At 43.0% G+C, this 24,388-nt stretch overlaps 1 protein-coding gene across 1 annotated transcript; it reads right to left on the reverse strand.

The window, feature by feature from the left end:
- Positions 1 to 578: 578 nt before the first annotated feature.
- On the reverse strand, positions 579 to 11,827 carry LOC124700808 (achilleol B synthase-like). The gene is made up of 18 exons (XM_047232878.1): positions 11,630 to 11,827; positions 11,337 to 11,522; positions 10,173 to 10,262; positions 9,911 to 10,105; positions 9,383 to 9,467; positions 8,852 to 9,018; positions 8,559 to 8,747; positions 8,333 to 8,446; positions 5,859 to 5,981; positions 4,204 to 4,323; positions 3,992 to 4,090; positions 3,583 to 3,639; positions 2,460 to 2,506; positions 2,212 to 2,355; positions 1,351 to 1,528; positions 1,101 to 1,175; positions 874 to 957; positions 579 to 695 (listed from the first exon to the last, which is right to left on the reverse strand). The coding sequence occupies exons 1-18, from the start codon at positions 11,825 to 11,827 to the stop codon at positions 579 to 581; spliced, it is 2,268 nt and encodes a 755-aa protein (XP_047088834.1).
- Between the last annotated feature and the right edge of the window lie 12,561 nt (positions 11,828 to 24,388).

Here is a 24,388-nt window from a genome sequence, read left to right on the forward strand (position 1 = left end):
CGGCGTCCCTAGCCATTTGAACCGGGACTAATGGCACATTAGTCTAGGTTTCAAACACAGCCAGAGCTAATCCTTCGGGCAGCTCCGAACAAAAGACATGTTTTCTACTAGTGTACTTCTTTTTATTCCTTTTCAAACTAATATGCAAAATACGTTATGTGAGAAAATAAGCACCACTTAGAGAACAAAACTAGCATTCACTAAGTGTTACTTGTGATGATGCGGTGTTATACAAAAAGGGTGTCCAGCTATGAAGTCGCAGTACCGCGTCGAAATGGGCGTTCTTCATTTATGTCAAATTCATCAATGTTCAGTGTAATATTTTTTTGACCGCTTCTACATGTACGTAAAATTCATCAACATTATGGATGACCACTACTCTTAGAGGGGCGTAGAGAGGGGAATAGTATATATATAAATGACGTGGAGTACAAGATACTATGTTCACTGGATTTGGTGTTGCAAGACATATAATTGTTATGATAAATACATCTTATTGCAATACATCAGAACAATAATCAAACATAAATTTGTAAGAGCCATGTCACTTCTCTAACATTAGTATTTCTCCCGCCACATTAAGTCTTGGTGAGAATAAGTCGGCGACGGAACTCTCCGAGAGCCCATATGGGGAATATGTTGTGGTAGTTGGCATAATTATAGTACAATGAAGAGTTGAAGCATCCAATGTGTTCCTATCACAAAAAATTAGACCAAATGTTCAACAATTTAGATGGATTGGTATTTGTAAGTTTTGAGAAGTAAGATATTCTTATATTGGTCCTCTAGTTCATGTAATAATATATTTTATAATGAATCTCCAAATGAATAGCAAGGATACTATAAATTTAATGCATAAAATTGAAGCCATACCTGTTGAGGGAAATCACCTGTGTCTTGTTGCATGTTGATCAATAGTTTTGCCGCACGATGCAATGGTATTGGATCCCGTTCAACCTAATCAAAATATCCAACATATGAAATCGATGAGTTGATAATGAAATTATTTCAAAATAAATGACACAAGTTACGGAAAACAACTTGTTGTATTGAAAATACACGCTATAACAAGAATATTATTCAAGGGGAAAATAACATACCTGCCCAGAATATATTAAAGCTAACATGGACCAAGCGGTATTTACAGCATGAGGTCTACCGCTGTCAACATACTCCTGTAAGTAAAATTTGTAAGGAACTTTAGCGACTTCAAAATTGCAGTCTTGCATAAGAAACTTTTTGCCCAACTTGTAACGATCATTTGTACATTTAAGTAAGTTGTAATTTACAATTTACTAAATAATCAGGAAAAACATCCTTTAACAAAAATTAATAATAATAGTTTAGTACCTCATTTTCGCTAGAAATATAGCTCTCTCCCCATCCACCAGTGGGCTGCTGATTTGACAACAAAAATTTGCATGCTCTTCTGATAGAAGAACTAGTGTCATAAGTTCTTCCAGCTATTGTTAGACCCTTTATACCAAACATTGTCCCATAAGTGAAACAGATACCCCAAGTACCGTACCTGTAAGATAATTATGTTGAGAGATTGTTGGTTACTAACCACGTAATATGAACAAAAAAGACAACTGCCTAGTACTGTTTGCTTTGGTATGTGGAACAATTCTTCAAGCAAAACAAATAACTCCATAATCTTTATAAAACAGAGACCGGGTATAAACTATTTTTCTCTTTTTTCTTCATGCGGCTAATGTGTTTATAAAAGCTCATTTTACCTATACAAACAATATAATATGCAACGTACTAATATGGTTGCTTCAGAAATACGTTAACCGGTAGCCTAGTTTACATAACTAAATAAGCTAATAGTGTTTTTGTTGGAGTTTCCATTCAATTTCTTCCAAACTAATAAAATTGTTCAATTTTTTTTATGTCCATTGTAATAGTGAATATGTTTTTCTTAACACGCACGGCTATTTGTTAATCATATATATAAATTTGACACAAGGTTTTTGAAGATCACTTTACCACGAGAACCCATTGGTTATACAAGTTTAAAATCAGTTACAACTTACCACTTAAGGGCATACCAAACTAAACTCGGGATCCTGGGTGACATAAATGATGTGTCCAATGAGGAAAATTTTCAATCCATATTTGGCATGAAGGTTCATAAAAATAAATCATAGGTGTAGACTCGCAACATGATCAAAAGTTGTTTCCAAGAAATAGCACAATATTAGTTACCATGAACCGTCCTTCTGTTGTTTGCTCTCAATAAAAAGAGCTGCCTTTTGTACACATCCCTCGATCTCATTGTTGCGGTAGAGTGGGTGTTGGTCTCTAAACATCATGAGAGCATCAATCACCGAAGATGTGCATTCTACAGATCTAGATATAATATATGTACTATAAGTCAGTTTATGTAAAGAAAATATGAATATAGAAGCATAACTAGTTATCGAAAATTTAATAAAGGTTTCCGGATTGCTTACGGATAATCGACAACAATGTTGCGGAAACTCTCAGAAGGATTGAGAACCTAGGAGACAAATAATATAAGAGTTAGTAAAATTAGTGTCCATTTTGAGTTCAATAAGTCATTAGTGAAACAATATTTTACGCATGCCACAAAGACTTATTGGTGTATTTTTTCTCAGGACCTTTTGCTAGCACGTGATGGACAACACATCCTATTAAACTCATTGAGATATCGACTAGCTCGCCCCGTACTTTTGGTCGTCAAACCCCAACCCTTTCTGTCTTCTAGTATTTGAAGTTGTTTGGTCTTGATTCATTGATATCTCAATTAACCCCATTTTCTGTTTTGTCCGATTGTAAGATCTATAACAGAATTAATCTATCTGTTGAGATTGTGTTCAGATTTTCATCAAGAGGTTTTATATTAGCTAGGAACTCAAATTTTGGTTGCATAATCAATGGAGAAACGCTGAATTTGATGTGTTAAAAATAATTCATTAATATATTATTTCTGCAGGGAACAAGTGGTGATGTTAACTTGTCAATTAAATGTACTTATGTACTAGCATGCTCTAGTTTGTTCTTCTATATCAACGGTGTTCTACTGTGCTTTGCTTCTAATAATCACTGAGTTTCTCCTATTCAGGTGCATATAGTTTCTACCAGCTGTTAACCGGGTCATGCATATGTTGATCAATTCTTCATCTTGGACAAGCTGCAACTATTCGCCCGGTCACTTATTATTTATCGTGTATGCTATATGTAATTTTCTTGAATAGCTGAATACTCATGTTTACTTTAGTTGTTTATAAACATATATAAAACATGGACATGAGATTGTATCTATAAAAGGAATGAGAACTTGATGACCTAAAAAAGAACACATGACCTTGCATACAAAAGAACTACTCAGTTTTGCATCTTTGGGCACGCCTTGTACATGCCCAATGTTGTTTCCAACTGATTTCAGCATGTTGTCTATAGTGTACCAAGTTGGTGTAAGTCGTATAAATTGTGGTATATAATGCCTATGTACTTATTTTCTCCATGCACCCTTCTTTTCTGAAAAAACTGAACTTTTACCACCTATAATATTTAGTTCATCAGTGGTAAAACGTAGAAGATAGATACACTTACTTCTAACCAAGAAGATGTTCTCGCACGTTCATATGTAGAAAAGCTACCATCTTTGTTCTGCACCAAAGAAAAGTATAGAAAATCAGTTGTCAGTGAGATACAAAAGATCTAAAAATATTATTTGACATAAATTTCACACAAAACAATTTGAGGTTGTTTCACAATTTGGTTTTGCAAATTGCTTCCCTGCTAGAGGTACTTAGTTTCTAACATGATCTCCTCCGAGCATTATTGATTAGGAGAGTCCAGGGGTTGTTTCATATGGTCCTATAGATCTAGTAGAGAAGCAAGAAACTTTTGGTGGTTTGGTAATGCAGTTTCACGTGTTTCAGTAATCCTTACTAGTAAAATTAGAATGTGTTCCTAGTTTAATTTCTCGATTCATATATATATATATGTACATACATACCATGAAAGAAAGAACGCAGTCAATGGCTTCATACAACCTTTCTTGTTTGATTGGTTGTCCAACAAGGTCCGGAGAAATCTTGGATAACGACAGCAATGCCTAAAGAAAACGATACTATGTAAGAGTATGTAAAACAATGACTTTCTCATGATATATTATTATTTCACAAAAGATATTCGTTGTGAAGAAGTTTATAGGGAACATATATCAACCTTAATTGCTTCTGCCGTACAATCAGATACAGACCACCCATTGTCGGCTGTTGAAAGAGTCCACGAACCTTTTGATCTATGGCGATAGTACTTTTCATAACTTGGATGCTCTTGAAGAACCTACAACAATAAAAGAAACATCGTGACTCATTAATCCTAGGAAAAAATTGCTGGGGGATGAAACACACCACCTTATCATGCATTTGCCATGTACCATTACAATTTTTTGCAGTGGTAGGAAACTTTTTATAGGGGTCATATGGACCGTGGCGTGGTAACTTGTAAACACGCCATAGATAATATTGTTGGCGTAGGAACTTTTGTTGCGCCACCGGTACTGGCCTATTACTAGTGTGACAAATGAGTGCCACGCCACAGGAATATGGGCCCTACAAGATATCCTGATTGCAAACCCCTAGTGGCGTGACTATATTTGCATGCCACTACGGTCTTTATACTCGTGGCATTTTCTTTGCCACACCACTAAATTTTCTAAAAAAATTGCAGAAAATAAATAAAAGGGTTTTTTAAAATAAAACAAATAGTGGCGCATGTAGCTAGTGGCGTGGATAATTGGGTCAGGCTACTAGCGGCTCACTGCCAACTGACTAGCCTCAGCTAGACCTGCTGGCTGGCCCACAAACCCGGCCGCGAAAAACTCCTCTTTCAATCTCTTGTCCTCGCTCACTCTGCCTCCTCTCTCCCCACAAGATGTTGGGCCACCACGTTTCTCGTCTACCCCCAACGACGCCCTTCTCCTTCCCCACTCGAGCCGCCATCACCACAAACCGTTCTCCACCACCGCCTCCTAATATGGTGTGTGTCGCTGCCTCCTCGATTTGGTCGGTCCATCGCCTCCTCTAGTCCTTGTTGCCGCCTCCTTTGGTCCATGCCATCGCCTCGTCCATTCTATGCCACCGTCACGAACTATTGCCTCTCTCCTCCGGTCCTAGTTGGAAACGACTTATATATTGATGCAAGATGTACCCATGAAGAAGTTCATCTTGTATCTCGACAAAGAGTTTCATACTACTTCCTTCCAGTACATTCACCCAGAGAACACATCAGACTCTGAAGAGCTCCCCTAAAGCTATTGGTGATTCTATGAGTCTCTCCGAGATTTCTAGTAGTACTTCTAGCTATGTTCTATATGTTTTATCTTCTATGTCTAGAGATATATATGACTACGTCGATGTAGTGGAGACGTCAATGATATGACTATGTCTAGTAGATTTAGTATTGTCAACTTCTAGACAATGTTATTTTCTATACAATGTTATCTTTTGTATATTGTTCTACTTATGATTATGAGATATAAATAGTGTTGCTGGAAATTCATTAATTGCGTGTTTTTTAATTCCCCAAAATAAGTTAGTGGTGTGGTAAGGACACGCCACAGGTAAAAAATACCGTGGATACATAATCATAAGTAGAACAATATACAAAAGATCTGTGGGTTGTCAACTATAAAATACATCCAACGCAACACATATGGGTTGTCAAATCCACGCCACTAAGTGTGGTATTGCCGCGCCACTTTTCTGTACTAGTGTTAGTAAATTTTCCAAAAAAACAATGATAGCTCAAAACTAAAATTTTGACTTTTCTCGTGAGAAATTACCAAAATAACCTTAAGAAAATGGATAACAACAAACCTGTGAATTTTTTAAAAACTCGTGAGCCTTTTTTATACATGGGCCAAATTCATTAGTAAGATCAGCTGAGCAGTACGCTTGAATTATGAATGCTGTCTCCCAACTTTGGCAGCCTTCATATACCTATATTAGCAAGGATATGCAAAATATTGTCAAATATTTCATTTTACATATCAATCATTCTAATCAAATTTATCAACTTCAACAACAGAAGGAACAAATATTGGTATCCAATTGTGTTTTCTTTCTAACTAATGTAATGACAATCACATAATTTTTACGTGACCAATATTATAGCCAAATAGAAAAGACTCTTGCATCCCAAAAAATCAGGTGACAAATTTAGCTAAACTAAGACAAGATGATGATGCTATGTTATGTGAGTATTACGAAACGTGATGATATGATATTGAAAGAGAAAATATATAGAATGTATCCCTAATAATTCCGTATGATAGTGCATTTATTGCTATGATGGCAAGGAATTATGTGGTGGCTCATGTGTTTTAATTGTTCGTATTGCACTCCACTCCACCAAAGCAAACAACTTTGATACGGAGGACATCACATGTTTTGCTCGTCCCTATTGCAATCACCTTCATGTGCCTAACCTTCATTACTCCTTTTAGATGCATGCTTTCATAGCACGCCGTCATAGAAGAAGTAAAAAACCTAAGAGACAACAACCCAATGCATTATCTCTTAAGTTTATTTCTCACGATGTTGCAATTAATGATTTTATCATCATGCATATGTGAGATTAGACTAGTCAACTTTGTTGCCTATGACCGCGTGCAAGATTTATGTCTAAGCAAAGAGCAAGTACATTAAGGTGATGTCAGCTGGCTATAAGGCTTCAAATATTATATTTATACTTAGTTGGAGGAGGTAGAATATGAGAGAGATAAGCGGCCTCTAAGTTAAAAGCTAGTTGTAGCACATGAGTGGTGTTTTGGAACATGGGAGCATATGCTCCCTCTATTTTGAAATTCATCTTACATATATTTTGAATTTTAAAAAAATTGAAATGATAAATTCGCACGTACATCTTCACGCGCTACGCACTCACAAAGTTGTTTCATAAAAAAATGGACTTGTCATGTGACGTGTGTAAAAAAAGACAAAACTCAGTGCTAAAAATAATGCATTTTACAAGATAAATTTTCTCTTTTTTACATAGATCACAAGAAATATTGATTTTTCGTGAAACTTGACGAATGCACATATATTATAGAGATGTACATGTAGAATTTTGTGTCAAAATTTTCCGACAACTCGAAATATAATTTTTGTATAGGGAGCATACGTACCTAGGAGCCGAATTGAATTTCCGGTTGTAGCACAACCTTTTAAAGGTGTACTCTGTAATACTATAAGGTGGTACAAATATGAATAAAGTAGTGATTTTTGTAGGTACTATTGTATATGTTAGCTATAAGGTTACCTATAGATAACCAGAAACTCAATTCGGCTCCCGGGTGCGTATAATCCCTCTATCATAAAAACATATTTTCAAGTGTTAAAAAATTTTGACAAAAAAATTTACATGTACATCTCCATAATATATGTGTATTCGTCAAATTTCACGAAAAAATGATATTTTTTGTAGTCTGAACGAAAAAGAGAAAATTTATCTTGTGACAAGTCTTTGTTTCAGCACCGAATTTTGTCTTTTTTACACACGCCACATGACATGTCGATTTTTCATGAAACGACTTTGTGAGCGCGTAGCACATGAAGATCTACGTGTGAAATTTTTGTTTCAATTTTTTTGACATTTTAAAATGTGTCTAACATGTATTTCAATATAAAGGGAGCATACGCTCCCATGTGCCAAAACATCACTCCCATAGATAACATGAGAATTTGCTATAGCCAGTAATTGGCTATACTCTTGCTTTAAGATTTATCAATTCTCTCTATCCTCCTTAACTATCATGCCACATTAGCAATATACCTTGGATATAGCACTACGCAATCTCAATTGTCGAAAGACTTATGAAAAGATGCGCAAGGGTCTTCTGTGATGCATTATTGGATGAACCAACGTAGTTGGGAGATGGGAATTGAATGACATATTCATATTTGGATTAATAGGTGGGTTGTTCATTTTTATAGTATCCATTTTTTTGTTGAAATGGAAATATTGTTGGATGCTATGTCGAAGAAATGATGTTGACAAAATGTCAAAGCTGTTAAAAGGTTACAATCACTATGTTATCATTGCACCTTATCTACATGCAATTATGTAATTGAATTGTAGACAACACCACCCAGCCTTCAGACATCACCAATAGTTGATAGAAGTAATTAGGTACCCGCCTCCCCTCAAATTGAAAAAACAAACTTAGTTTAGGATAGAGAAGGGGTGGAACTATTATTTGACACCATTTTGTACAACAACTAATTCACCCAGCATATTTTTAATTCAACCTACAAGTCCCATTAATCGTGAAAATATGATAGACCATTACCTGTGCCTTCATGCCATCTTCCGAAAGCCAGAAGTAATCATAAAACCTTGGAAGATGTTGTTTGAACGCATCTGAATTGGGATTTTCAACCCAACAACAGATCATATTCAATGCCTAATAAATAAGATATTAAGTATTTTTTCAACATAATTTAACTTTTAAGCGAGTAAGAGTGCTCTCAAGGGAAATAAATCAGAGGTATATGTAAACTTTCCACAACATTTACCTTATCAATAGGGCAAATTCCAATGTATTTTGTTGTTTCGTCGTTAAAATGAATATATTCCATGAGGCTACTTAAAGCTCTTTCTCTTAGCTTGCTGACTGGCCAGATATTTAACGTGGGCTCCACAAACTTGTTCAGACAACTATAAATAAAACTTTGCACCTTTGAGCCGGGATAGTGTAGGTCTTCCTATAACAAAGGTAGAATGTGGAATGAAGATTTCCTTAATCATGATACTGTTTTGCACCAATACTGAACTGCTTGTTCTATGTTAAATTTAGACAATGTCAAACCTGGGCACAAGAACTTCGTGCATTTTTCCAGTTGACCTCATCATATGTTGTGTTATATAGTTCCTCCCGCAATGCAAGTATAGTTGGGGTAATCGGCCCCACAAATTTCTTTCCATAGAGATATGCCATTGGCATGTATACCAACCGGGTGAAGCACCAAAATCGACCTAGATGGAAAATTCTAGATTCATCAAATAAATAAATAATCATTGTTTAGAAAAATGATAGAGGAAGGTCATAGTGAGCTATGATAGATACACCAGGCTTTTGGAATGAACTACGCTAGTCACCATAGGATAACGTGGGGAATGAAAAAATAATGGAAAGCTTATTTGGGGAACTATTCAATAATATCAGTAAATACAGAAGAATGATATAACAAAGAAATATTTAAAACAAAATAATGTTGAATTAAGTAAGTATAAAGTATCTTCTAAAAATAGGTACGTAAAACAAATCTTGTTCTAAGCTTATCCTATCCATGAAAAAATTTGTTCGTGTGTTACGCGCGCCAATGGATGAAATAAGCACCTGGATGAATCGGAAGATAATGGGGAACCAACCACAACTCCGGAATAATTGGATTGTTTCCGGACCAATCATAGATCCCAATTATCTGAGAGTAACAATGCAGACAATCTTAGATAAATATTACTTACTCATGAAGCAATATGCTGAATATTTTTTAGATTTTCGGAAAACTTCCAATTAATAAGCACAAACCAAAACTGGCTGAGTGCAGTTTTGGCAGATAATAGGTGTTTTGTCATGTTTAATCATTTCAACAAGGTACAATGGATGACACATCTCATTTAAAGAAAGATATTACTTTGACCGTTCATGAAAAACTTGGAGCCCACATCCATTGCATACTCTTAAGCAGTAACATAATACTCCTGCTCATTAAAATTGCAGTTCCTGATTTGTTTGGGGTTTTTATTATTTCATGTAAATGGTTCTGGTTAGATAAAAGGAGACAATAAGATATGAAAATATATTTCATTGAGTGAACTTCCCCACTATGCATAAATGACCTTGGTTGGTTATTCTAAAACATACCGAGAGCCATATCTTTCCCCACTGTGGTATTGCAGTCGCACTTCCATGTGATAATATCCATTTGCGCCCCTCAGCTAATGCAACATTGCTAGCATCTGGCACCTCGCCGAGAAGTCTTAAGGTTGCATAATTTAAGCATGAACCAAACATGGTGCTTGGTCCCAGAATTTGTTTCCCCCAACCACCGTCCTCATTCTGCAGATATTGTTATTAATTTCTTATAGCACAAACAGGAGATATATATTGGCTGGAATCAACATACCTGATGGTTGTAAATATAGCGGCATATCTCGCGTCGGTGCTCTGAGGATACGACAATGTTAAGTGCTCCAGTAACATGCAACGATAGTATCTACGAGAGTGCAAAAGAAGGTACATATTGAGATCAGCAGGAAAACAAACATTTGCTTGTACAATCTGGCTAATTGGATTTATTTCAGATTATCCTACTTGCATGTATGGAATAATTACATGTTCTAAGATTGGAGTACATGTTAGAAGCACCTTCGTTTGTATTATCGTAGCTAGATTTACAATACACCTTCTCTTGTATTCTTGTAGCTAGAGTTCTATGGTGCTTGGGAGGTACCAGTAACTCTTACCTGAAAACTGGTACCTGCTTAATATCCATAGTCCATTCACGTGAGGTTAGGCTGCTCCTCACATGCTCCATATATTGTTATCAGCCCACTAACTCGCTCAAACCCTATCCACCCATTGGTAAAGTGATAATTGCAGTTGCACGCATGGAGACATACTGGGTCGTAGGCCTGCCAACGGCTCCCGATGGTGAATGCCTCCATGTATACGAGCAAGTCCATCACCATAATGAATTACAGCATGACGGACACACGGTCTGCTTCTTATTCAGGGGGAGGAGGGGAGTCTGAGAAGGGTGATCGTATTTCGGGGTTTCAACAAGAAAATTCTTGATGTGAGCAATTACTGTGTAATCCATTTGGATGTTACAGGGAAAATAACCGAGAGAAACCAATTCCAACGGTTTACTGGTGACGGTAGAGTCATTAAGGCAGAGAAAGTTTGTCTCTATTCTCATTTAGCTTGTCAGTGAAGACTTGTTTTTATAGGGTAAACATATATGTAATATCCTCCTATTTGTCGTTGGAGATCGACCAGGCGTGGTACTTGTGTGGTCAAACAGGTACTCTATCCGATCCATAATAAGTGTTGAGAAATTTGTAATTTAGTACAAAATTTATACTAACTCATCGACACTTAGTTTAGATCAGAGGAAGTACAGTTGATCTTGCACGATATCATTGAATGGATGGTTGACAACAGAATTTCGTGTTGAAGATTCCGTGACATAATAGTGAAATATTGAAAGCAAAATAGCGTATGAAATAATGAAGTAGGAGTAAATTATCTTTCTAGTGCATGCATAACAACTGAACAATGTACTTACCAATATAGGCATAATAAACAAAATCCCACTGTAATCACTAGGCCAATGCCCATCATGTGCTTGTAGAGAAGAATATTGATTTAGTGCCCTCCTCAACGACGCTGAGATAAGTTCTTCCGTGACGTCACTGCTCTTTTCAATCTTCATTGTTGGAGCATTTGCTTGAAATTGGTTTAGTTTTGCGTACTGCAATAGTGGTTACCGTGATTACTTGATGTATATCATACCAACAATGAAACTCATCTGAGGGTTTACAAAATATAATGGGGACCAGACAAGTAAGTAATTGTTACCTGCAACCGCAAGAGGAGGTCCCGTGACTCCCTGTTCTCCAAGCGGTGCTTGGTGAAGTCCTCGCGCAGCCTCTCAACCTCGGCGCGCTCCTCGGGCGTACCGGCGTTGGGGTCGAACTCCCAAACCTGCCTGCCGAGGAAGCCATTGCTGGACTGCAGCCATGGCCCACTGCCCTCAGCGATCTTTAGCCTCCACATGATGGGTGATGAAACGAATGCACGACCTTACTTGGAATATATGTATGTATCTCAGAGAGAGCAGACAGAGAGAGTGCGTCAAGCCGGTAGGTCCTAGCTGTGCTTATATAGTCGTAACAACACGAAGATGCATGCTTCCATCAATTCATGATTACACATGCAGCTCCCAGACTAGTGCATTACAATAATGCTGGGTCTACTGACGGATTGCTACGGAAAGTTTTCTACGGACATACGTGGCGTGCGCTTGTTTCTCAAGGCTGAATTCTATTAGACCCACAACCATAACACAATTGATTAAGGGTTAATGCCACAGAGCCGTAAGTTTTTCAATAAAGGAAATATATTAATATCAAAAGATACCAATTAGACCCAGCCTATGCAACAACGCACCACCCTAATGGCACTACGGATGCACACATTCAAAAAAATAGAAAAGAAAACTAAGAAACAAAAGTCCCGCTACAGTATCTCGAGTCTAGCAACAGCAATACATTCACCACGAAGACAACACCTGAAATACATACTCTCCAAAAACGACGCCTTCAAGAAGGGAACAATGCTCTAACACCGTCATCGCCCGATCAAAGATCTTAGATTTTCACCCTGAAGATAGTCCCCACTCTCAAAATAATGCCTCCAACAAGGTCATTGCCTGTCACAACCAGTTAAGGCCAGACCTTGGGTTTTCACCCTGAAAGGTAGGACTATGAACTTCACCTGTGTTGTCGCCCCCACTTTCATACCGCTGCTGTGAAGCCCGGAACACCAAGCAAGTCCCTCAACAGCGCGGACACTTGAACCTCCCTTAGCTAGTCTTCCCATCTGGCCTTCATGAAATTGTCTTCTTCCGACTTTCATCATGGATCCATAGTCACATGATGTCAACACAGAAAAGACTTTCGCGCCGCTCCCTCCAGAACCGAACAGTCGAAATAAAAGCATGGGTGCGCGCGACCGAATATCACCCGATCTAGCAAACTACAGGCAAAAGATGCGCTGATACATTCGCCGGCGGAGCCTTCCGGAACTCAACACTCCGGCTAGATGAAAAGGATCAGCATCCGGTAGGTCTTCATCTTCGCAGAAGAAGAACCATAGGACTACCACCTTCAAACCGGAAGCAGACGAACTGGCCCCCACGCCGCCATCCGTTGACCAACGATGACGTAGGAGAATTCTGTGGACGGCGGAAGCCGCAACCACACCATCCTCACCCCGCACATCGTCGCCCCCTTCCTCGCGCCGCCAGCAGAAGCCGCCTATGGATCTCGGCGGGCACAAGATCCAACAGCCGCCGCCACTGTTGCAGATATGCCCAAGAGGCAATAATAAATTAGTTATTGTTATATCTTAGTGTTCATGATAAATGTTTACATCCCATGCTATAATTGTATTAACCGAAACATTGATACATGTGTGTTATGTAAACAACAAGGAGTCCCTAGTAAGCCTCTTGTATAACTAGCTTGTTGATTAATAGATGATCATGGTTTCGTGATCATGAACATTGGATGTTATTAATAACAAGGTTATGTCATTAGGTGAATGATATAATGGACACACACCCAAATGAGCGTAGCATAAGATCAAGTCATTAAGTTCAATTTGCTATAAGCTTTCGATACATAGTTTCCTAAGTCCTTCGACCATGAGATCATGTAAATCACTTACACCGGAAGGGTACTTTGATTACATCAAACGCCATTGCGTAAATGGGTGGTTATAAAGATGGGATTAAGTATTCGGAAAGTGTGAGTTGAAGCATATGGATCAATAGTGGGATTTGTCCATCCTGATGACGGATAGATATACTCTGGGCCCTCTCGGTGGAATGTCGTCTGATTAGTTTGCAAGCATATGATTGGATCATAAGATATGACATACCACGGTACGAGTAAAGAGTACTTGTCGGTAACGAGGTTGAGCAAGGTATGGAGATACCGATTATCGAACCTCGGACAAGTAAAATATCGCGTGACAAAGGGAATTGGCATCGTATGTAAATGGTTCAATCGATCACTAAGTCATCGTTGAATATGTGGGAGCCATTATGGATCTCCAGATCCCGCTATTGGTTATTGCTCGGAGAGGAGTCTCGACCATGTCTGCATAGTTCGCGAACCGTAGGGTGACGCGCTTAAGGTTCGATGTCGCATAAGTAGATTTGAATATGGTATGGAGACGAAGTTTGTTCGGAGTCTCGGATGCGATCCAGGACGTCACGAGGAGGTCCGGAATAGTCCGAAGAATAAGATTCATATAAGGGAAGTTGATTTCTAGGTTTCGGAAAAGTTCGGGATTTTTCCGGTGGATGACCGGGAAGGTTCTAGAAGGTTCCGGGGTCCCACCAGTGGGCCCACGACCCTAGGAGGCCTAGCATGGGCCGAGGGGTGCTCCCTAGCCTAATGGGCCAGGGGCACATGCCCCTCAAGGCCCAGCCGGCCAAACCCCTAGGGTTTCCCCAAAACCCTAGGGGGGATCAACTTGGGGGGGAAGAAATCCCTCTTCCCCACACTTGGCCGCCGTCCCCCCTAACCCTAGATGGGAAAGGGGGCCACCCCAGCCGACCTGGCCCCCTATATAAAGAGGGGAGGGGGTGGCCGGCCACTTGTCCCTTCACCACAACCCTGGCCACCTCCTCTCTTCCTCCACCATACGCTGTTCCGGCTTGGCGAAGCCCTGCAACTTTTCTTCCTCCACCACCACCACCACGCCGTCGTGCTGCTGGAACTTGGAGGAGATCTACCACACCTCCGCTGCCCGCTGGAACGGGGAGAGGAAGGGGCTTCATCGACACCGTACGCGCGACCGAGTACGGAAGTGCTGCCGGATTGCAGCACTGGGGACGATCGTCTACACCAACAACGAGATCTAATCTCGTAAGCTTTGGAAATCTTCGAGGGTTAGTCTCACATCAATCTCGTTGCTCCGATCTTGTAGATTAGATCTTGGGTGTTCCATAGATTAGATTTTGGATTTATTCGTCTTGCGGTAGGAAATTTTTTGTTTTCTATGCTACGAACCCCATCACCACCACCATCCATCGCCGAAGGCCGTGGAGGAGGAGCCGGCGCCGCACATCCAGGGACGCCGCCCTAGACACGGAGCACGCCGAAACGGGAGGTCGCCGCCCCAACAACCCCCCCCCGGGCACTTTGGCGCCGGGGCCCGCCGCCACCGTGGCCAGCGCCGGCGGCAGCGTCGGAGGGAGAGAAACGGAGGGAGGGGACGGCAGAAGGAGGAAGATCGGCCCCCCGGCGGTTCCCTGGGGAGCCCCACGGGAGGGGTTAAGGCCTCCTGCTCGAGTTGTGCACGCCGAGACGTCCGTAAGTGAATTCCCTAACTTCCTTCCATAAGTGTAGCATTACTGGGTGCATTAATTTAGTTTGAGCGAGCTGGAATGTAGTATCTCGTCAACGATTTGCCATCTTTCATCTAGCAACGCAGGAGCCGAATACCAGCTAATACAGTACTATAGTTTATTTTCCGAGCTAATCACACGGAGCGCGAGGACGATTCCCACATGCGTGGGGGGAGGTTGCAAGTCAACTTGCTGGGATGGTTACTGCTGCTTCGGCCGTTCGGCGGGCATGCTTCCGTGGAAGAAGTCGCCGAGGCGACTACGTGGTTGTCACCAGGCCCGGCCGAACAGGTGGCCCAATTTTTAAGGTGACACTTCCGGCAACTTCGGAGCGCGGGGTGCGCAGCCTATCTACTGCTGCATTTGTGGCTTGTGATCCGTGGCCAGAGCTGGTGCCGGCAGCTACCATTCCTCCTCCTTCTGCATTTGTGGCTTGTGATCCGTGGCCAGAGCTGGTGCAAGTCAACTTGTTAGAGCATCTCCAGTCGCGTCCTCCAAACCGTCCCCCAAAGCGCGCTGGATCGAGCGTTTGGGGGACGTGTTTTATTCGTGTCGCGTTTGGGGGACGTCGCTCCCCAGCCGCGTCCCCCAAACGCCGCCCCCAAACATTTAAAATAATTTGTTTAACACATAAACCATTTATATCAAATGTAGCATATGAAAAAAATGTTTTCGAGGATTGTTTTCAAATTAAATTAGAACAAACAATAAAACAAGTAATCAAAGATAATAAAAAGGGGTAGATGATACATCAAGGTGCCACGGTATTTCCTTTGATCCTCCACAAATGCTCAACGAGATCAGCTTGAAGTTGCTCATGCACATTGCTGTCACGGATCTCTGCGTGCATGGCGAGAAAATCAGCAAAATCTGCAGGCAACTCATGATCAACCTCCGCGAGAGGGCCTTGACACTCATAGGGACCAACATGTGACCTAACATGATTCTTGCGGTCATCCTCGATGATCATGTTGTGCATGATCACACAAGCCTGCATCACCTCCCACATTTGGTCGTGAGACCAGCTTAGAGCAGGGTACCGGACAATGGCAAATTGTGCTTGAAGCACACCAAATGCCCGCTCGACATCCTTCCCGCAAGCCTCCTTTCGTGTAGCAAAGTGAGAATTCTTCAGACCTGATGGATTCGAGATTGTTTTGACAAAAGTGGCCCATTTTGGATATATACCATCGGCTAGATAATAGCCTTTGGTATATTGGTGGCCATTGATCTCATAGTTGCATGGTGGAGCATGCCCTTTCACTAGTCTGCTGAACACCGGAGACCGCTGCAACACGTTGATGTCATTGTGTGATCCCGCCATGCCAAAGAAAGAATGCCAAATCCACAGGTCATAATCTGCCACAGCTTCAAGCACCACACTGCAATATCCATGACGCCCTTTGTATATACCTTGCCAAGCAAACGGGCAGTTCTTCCATGCCCAGTGCATGCAATCGATGCTTCCAAACATTCCAGGAAATCCTCTGGCAGCATTTTGTGCCATGATCCTTGCAGTCTCTTCCTCAGTTGGCCCTCTCAAGTAGTATTTGCCAAACATTCCCACCACAGCTCGGCAAAACTTGTACATGCACTCAATGGCAGTAGACTCACTCATGCGAAGGTAGTCGTCCTGTGTATCGGCAGGTGCTCCGTATGCAAGCATCCTCATGGCGGCGGTGCACTTCTGAATGGATGAGAACCCGAGAACGCCTACAGCGTCGAGCTTGAGCTTGAAGTAGGGGTCGAACTCTCGAACGCCGTGGAGGATATTCATGAACAGGCCCTTGCTCATCCTGTACCGGCGCCGAAAATTGTCGGCTTGTGTTGCCCCGTCGGCGAAGTAGTCGTTGTGCAGCATGGCATGCCCCTCCATCCTCTGTCGGGGCTTCGACTTCCTTCTTCCCGGCCTTGATCCTCCGCGGCGCGGCCTCTTCCTCTTCTCCGCCTCAGCGTCAAGCATGTCCTGGAGGGACGCGATGATCAGCAAATGCTCCCGCAGGTCGTCGTCGAACGCTTGGTCGTCCTCCAGCAGCAGGGCAACCATCTCATCGTCGCTGTCCATGGCCAAAGCAAAATCAATGGTTAAAATTGCGCCTAGGCAGACGACGCAACAAACAGCGACCAATCGCGCCTACCTGGCAAGTCGTCGAGCACCTTCTGTGCGCGGAGGTGGGGTGTATTTGACGGCGCGTTCTGGGAGGCGCTGGCGACGCGGCGGTGGCGGCACGACCGGCGGGAGCCCCAGCCGCGACAATGGTGCTGACTCGCAGCACAGATCAGACGCCCAAACGGCCGGGAAATCCAGCGGCAGCGGTGGGGTGGGAGGCGCGGGAAGGAAGGAGCGACGAGAAAAGAGGCGCGAACCAACGGTTTATGCAAATAGTCGCCGACATGTGGGAGCCCGCCTCGCTTTTCGTTGTGTCCGGCGTCCCCGGAGCGTCCCCTGTGGGATGGGGACGGGCTCGGGGCGCCGGACACCGTATCGGGCCGCGCCGGACAAAAAAGGGCTTGGGGGACGCGGCTGGAACGCTTTTTTTGTCCGGCGCGCCCCAAATCCCTTTGGGGGACGCGACTGGAGATGCTCTCAGGATGGTTACTGCTGCTTCGGCGGGCATGCTTCGCTGGAGGAAACCGCCGAGGCGACTACGTGGTAGTCACCAGGCCCGGCCGGACAGGTGGCCCAATTTTTAAGGTTACACTTCCGGTGAATTCGGAGCGTGGGGTGCGCAGATTATCTGTTGTTGCTTTGGTGGCGTGAGATCCATAACCAGAGCCAGATTTCCTTATATCGAATCCATTCGGGACTTGTCATATTTAGAATCTTTCTGATCCGTTTACAATTTTTTGGTACTCTCTAATCTTTACCACGCGATAGGTCAACTAAATGTGAGCGGTCCTCCGATGTAAAGGGGAAACACTTCGGCACAACCGGAATGAGTAACAAAATGACAAGATGAGGTGCCCTGGGCACCCCCATATAGAAAGAAGGGTCGAAGGTTTAGGGCTTCTAGCTTGCCCCCAAGCCCCCCCCCCCCCCCCCCCCCCGCCATGCGGTCCCGTCGAGTGGTGCTTGTTTGGGGTGTGTGTGGCGCCAGAAATAGGGCTTGAAGCTCTCACCTTACCAACGAGCCGACTGCTGATGGTTGTTGGTCACGACTACTACAAAAAAGTGAAGCTGAATCTTTTTATTTCTGCGGCGGCTACCATTCCTCCTCATTCTCCTGCATCGCCGCGGTATACCATCTGTTGCCGCACAGGCAACGGGAGATGATGGAGGTCATCGATCTCACCAACGATGACTAGATGCTAGTAGACTTCGTTGTGCTATTACATTTCATATTTTTTAATTTTTGCAAACTATACACCTCTATCTCACCGATGAAAAAAAATAAAAAAATACGTCGGGCCGCTGGAGACACCTCCACCCGCAAACGTACAATCGTGATCCGAGATTTCCACGTTCGCAACCCGACACAAATCGAACCATGGAGATACCCTAAGACAAATTACTAACTTGATTAGAGGTCAAATTATACCAAGAACATGCAGCTGTCAGACTGGTGTATTAATTTAGTTTGAAGCATCTGGAATGGAGTACATATCTCGTAAACGATTTGCCATCGTTCATCCAGCAGCGCAGGACCACAATACCAGCTAATACGCTAATACTGTATCTCTCGTCAACGATTTGCCATCGTTCACATCCAGGAACCCAGGAGGACAGTAATAGCTAGCTAATATGGAGCGCGACGACGATCTCGCCCACGTGGTAGGTGCTGGCCACTACGTCGTTCAACCCTTCTACTAGGGCGGGCACTTGCGCGGAGGCTGCAAGTCAACTCGATCGACTGTTTGTGTCCAAGGCTCCAAGCAGATGAAAAATGTGTAGTCGCGTCGGGCCGATGCCCTGATCGATTTTCCATGAAAAGAGATTGATGCGCGTCTCGCCGTGCGCCTACGGCGGCATCAACTATAAATCAATTATATGCAAGGCAGTTCTGATCGCACTAGGGCAGAATCCGGCTTTGCCGTGCAAATCTTTGCACGGCTGTGCATGACGTACACACGGCAAAGTCTTTGCCGTGCGGAAGATGTCATTGTAGTGTGCCTCGCCTATGCTGCACGACAAAGGTGTTGCCGTGCGCTTGTTTCACCGCCATGCGTCCGTTGCGCTGTCGTGCGCCCAGAACTTTGCCGTGCGGGCAGACGCTGCCGTGCGTCCCTCGCGCTTGCCGTCCGACAGCCCTCTGCCGTGGTGCTCGGCTTTGCCGTGCGCCCACCCTCCAACACGCATGGCAAAGGCCCTCCAGGCACGCCCATTGCATTGCTAGGAGCACAGCCTTGCGCCACGTGGTCCCTTTGCCGTGTGTATGCACACGGCAAAGTGACCTATGTACCTCTAATTTTTTTGTTTTGTTGTTTTTCATTATATTTCCTGCATATAATTTAATATAGATGATTGATAACAATAATAATTCATAACAACAATATGTGTAGCACTTCAACAACATATAAAAAGTGCATAGAGTCGAACGACCACATATAACAAGTGCATACACAAGTCCGGATCCATCTCCTTACCCACCACCACCAACAACAACAACAACAATGTCCATTACAACATAGAATCCATATGGTTCATAGAATTCAACGACGACATATAATCCATACAATGAGTCCAACAACCATGTCCATCAGCTCCTTGTCAATCTCTTTGTCCTTGTTCGGATCCATCTACTAGGTCAAAAGAAAAATAATGAGATTTCATATTGACATGGAATTTGCATATTGACTAGCTCAATTTCTACAAGTCTAATGGTATGGCTACATTTTCAACAAGTGATTGCTAAATTTTGCATATTGACATGGAATTTAATATGGTGGCATGTATTCGCTAAAATTTGCAACAAGTTATGGCATTCTATAACCTAGAGGCGCGTTGGGCACTGTCAACACCTGGATTTTTCATTCCAGATGCCTATTATGCCATACATCGCAATCCCAGGAATATTGTTTTTGCGAGACATAATAGATTGATATCACAGAACATCATTCATTACAAACCATAATTGTCTTACAACACAGGATCTCATGATCCAAGTCTTACAATAACAGTTGATCTAAGGATCAATTACAAAAACACAGCGGAAGAAACGTAGTAGCGGTCCATCTGTTTCACAGGCAACGCTTGACGTCAGGAGTAGTCCTAGTTATCAAAGACGTCATGCTGTCCATCCTCCTGGTACTGGTTCTCCTCTTCATAGTCTGGCCATTTGAATAGCCAGGGAGACAACCATGAGTACTTTAAAGTACTCGCAAACTAATACTAGTGTAAGTACCATCAACAATGGTAAGGGGGTTCTAAGCTCTAGGTTTTTCTGCATAAAGCAAGTTTTATTTCATAAGCACTTAGTAATAAAAGACTCTTCAGTTGTCTAACTAACTCAAGTGAGAACATTAGTGTCATTCCCACAACTCTGTTGTGATCAAGTCAAATTCAACTTTCAAGTCACCATTCCTTTTTAGAAAACATCTGACAACGGAACAGTATGGCCATCCAACCGTCCATGACCGTGGACACGGCTATTCGAATAGGTTTACACTCTGTAGAGGTTGTACACTTGTGCCACAACTTTCGATTACATCCGTCAGGAATAGCCCTGAATAATCATACTCAGTATGCGGATCATCAACCATAACCTTTCACTTACATACCCTAGTATATGCACCTCTCCTCATAAGCTTGGCCTCCCAGTGAGGGCAAACCGCCAACCTGGGAACTGCACAGGGCTTGGGTAGGACATTCACCTCATTTCACGTCATTTCACATTTTACGGAGGCAGCCTCGGCATAACCCCTATGACGCTTGTTTAGAGGGAACCCATACTAAAGTGCATAAATTTCCAGTTAAGCCCTACCCATAATCAGGTATTGTGGGGGTACTCTAAAATTGGAATGGTATCGCATCCGAACCCAACCATTAGTTTTTGTCAAAGAGTCACCTTGTCATTCAAAAATCACATTCACCTTCAAAACTTTCAATAGAATGAATCATCATTCCAAGGTTTTCAAAATCATTTGCTTCACAAGTTCCCATCTAGAGTAGTCAATTTTAGTTTAGCACTAGCAACTAATCATGAGGGGTGCTAACTAAGTTTTAGCTCTCTAGGCTAATTTTGAAGCTCTGGTGATACTCTACTCTTGTACACAAATTTTCACTACAACAAGTAAACCTTGGTAAATCAAAGTAAAGTTAAAGCAAGATAAAACTTGGGTTTGGATGAATAAGACTTTAAATAACAATACTAGTGCCATAGTCTCTTGCACTAGTAACTTGGCAATAGTAGAACTTGCATTGGTAATAGCTTGCCTTGGTTGGTGTATTGATCAAAGTGTTCCTCTTCTTCTTCTTCGTAGAAGACCTCCTCCTCCTCCTCCTCGTATCCTTCGGTACTAGCGTCTAAAATACAATACGAGAGCGAGCACAGGTTGAGGTTCGTACTCAATGGGAAAATGGAGCACCTAACAACGCATCTTCACAGACCAAGAACTACGAGATCACCCCTTTCATTCTGGGGTGACGGAGGGATCGTACCATTCGAGCCTTTTTTTTCATGCTTTTCCCGGCGGTCTGGAGAAAGCAGCAATCAATAGGACTTTCCTAATCCTCCCTTACTTTCAGGAAGAACGTGAAATTATTTTTCCTTAAATGGGTGCACAATCACCAAACAATACCTAGTTACTAGACTTAACACTCAAAGGGATCACACAAGCTAAGCTAGCATTACAACATTAGTAACATGGTGGTTGGCTTTGTTTCCTTTTAAGAAAAATAATTTCCCCTCATTGAAATATTTATTAGGGTTTCTATTTATTTCTTTTGAGAAATGGTTTCCTCTCATTGAATATTACTAAGGTTTTATATCCTCAAATAATAAGTATGAGATCATGTTGACCAAAGTCAACACTTCATATTTACCCTTTGGGAAAATGATTTAAATGAGATACTTCATCTCATGCAATTTAAATACTACTATGGAAACAATTTAATATCACTAAGTAATAAAATATGAGGTTCTATAGACTAAGTTCATTACCTCATATTGAATGACTTAGGACAACGATTTAAATGAGAGAATACCTCCCATACTATTTAATTAATTAATTGGGGTAATTTAAATGGACTAGAAATAGCCACATAGCCATTATTTATTCTAGCCCATGATCATATGAAACAACCATGTCATATTTTTGCGTAATCAAATAGAGTTTTTGAAATGTGAATTATGAGAGGTGGAGTCACCTCAAAATTCATTATGGTTGATTTTTAATAATTGTTTGAAATTGGAAAACCTACTTCTTTGTTATTTTTATTGCAAGTGATCTACATTAAATCTAGGGTTGAGACCAGCGGAGTTGGCTAGATAATTTTATCAGCTTTCCAGAAATATTAAAGTTCATCAAATTTGGATCAGTAGATTTTGTTCTATTGAATTTTGAATCAAGCACCAGTATTGGATTTGAATTAAATCGAATTAAACGAAATTCAAACGGTGGGCTCGCGCGGGAAAACGAATTGGGCCAGGGAGAGAAAAAGAAAACGGGCCGGCCCAACTGTGCGTCTCGCGCAGCAGGCCACCTGACAGGGGGTCCCACTTGTCAGTGGCCTTTACAACCCGAAATGGTATGATTTAAAGCTGGCCGTAGGATTAGAGATGCGATCGACGGACGAGGCGCGTCGTCATCGTCGACGAGAGCTAAACCTGGGGGCGACGGAGCTAGGGGGTCGGCGGCTCACCTAGGCTCCGGCGGGGCTTGGCGTCGGCGGCGATCGACGTGGTAGAAGACGGTGAGGCGAACGAGGGCCGAGGGAGCGGCGAAGGTGGACGGGAGCGTCTCCTCCGTCTGGCTACTGCCGCGGCGGACTCCGGCGAAATGTGGGCTGCTCCGGCGAAATTGTGGAGGGGAAAGTGGTCGAGGAGGCTCAGTGAGGAGGGGAGAGGGTGATGGTGTGAAGAAACAGCAAGGTGGAGGTCCCCTTTTATTGCGGGCGAGCGAGGGCGGAGGGCACCGGCAGGTTGACTATGGTGATGGTGCTACAGAGGGGGAAGAGCGTGGGCGAGGGCGGGGGATGATGCAGCGTGGCCTGACGGTCCTTGCGAGCATCACTGTGCAGCAGGAGGGAGACGGGATGGCTCGGGCGACGTCAAAGTCCGTGCAGTACTGCGGCGGAGAGCGTCGACGGGGACAGCAGCTACATGGCAGGGGAGAGATAGTGGTCTTGTCTGGCGGCTAGCTGGTGGCGTGGCGAGTCTCCTGGCAGAAGCGGAGGTCAAACGAAGGACGGAGGCGACGGGGCGACGCCGTGCACTGTCGTGTCCAGGGCGTGTCCATGCGCGCTCTGGTGCGTCGTGGCTGACACGGGCGCGTGCTGGGCTGGGCATTGCACGCTTCTCCTCGACTCAGAGCTTGTACCAGCAGGTTTGTGGGAGTGAGGGAGAGCTAATAGACATGGTGAGAGGGACCAGAGAAGAGTGGAGATGATGATGGCATGGTGAGTGACATAGGGGCTCGGCATGGCCATGGCATCACTACTAGGAAAAAGCTATTCAGTGGCGCACCACTATTCCCCATCAGTGGCGCACTGCTGGTGCGCCACTACTATCACACCACTGCTAACTTTTAGTAGTGGCGCACTACTGGTGCGCCACAACTACCCTAAGTAACAGTGGTGCACTGCGCCGTGCGCCATTGAAATGTCTGGTGATGCGCCACTATTACTCCAAATGGGTGCGCCATCGTTGTTGAGCAGCGATGCGCCACTACTCTCGCTTGTTGGTGCGCCACTACCGCCTCCTCGGGGTGCGCCACTGTTACCTCGAGCTGGTGCGCTATTGCTGGTTGTCAAGGTGCGCCACCGTTGTATCTCGGACGTGCGCCATTGCTAGCGGCTTCGGTGCGCCACTCGCTACTTTCGAAGGGGATCACCGAGTAGTGCGCCACGAAGTCCCGGACTAGTGCGCCACTTGCTACTTAGTGGTCGTGCGCCACTCATGGTCCACCGAGTGCGCCACTGCTAGTATTTCGTTTTTATTTTTTGCATTTCTCGCTGGTATTTGTACAGGTTGTATAGAACAGTATAACAACACAAATACAGGATATATAACACATATAAACAACATCACAGTATATCA

The sequence above is a fragment of the Lolium rigidum genome, chromosome 3 (assembly GCF_022539505.1).
Source record: "Lolium rigidum isolate FL_2022 chromosome 3, APGP_CSIRO_Lrig_0.1, whole genome shotgun sequence".
NCBI lineage: Eukaryota > Viridiplantae > Streptophyta > Magnoliopsida > Poales > Poaceae > Lolium > Lolium rigidum.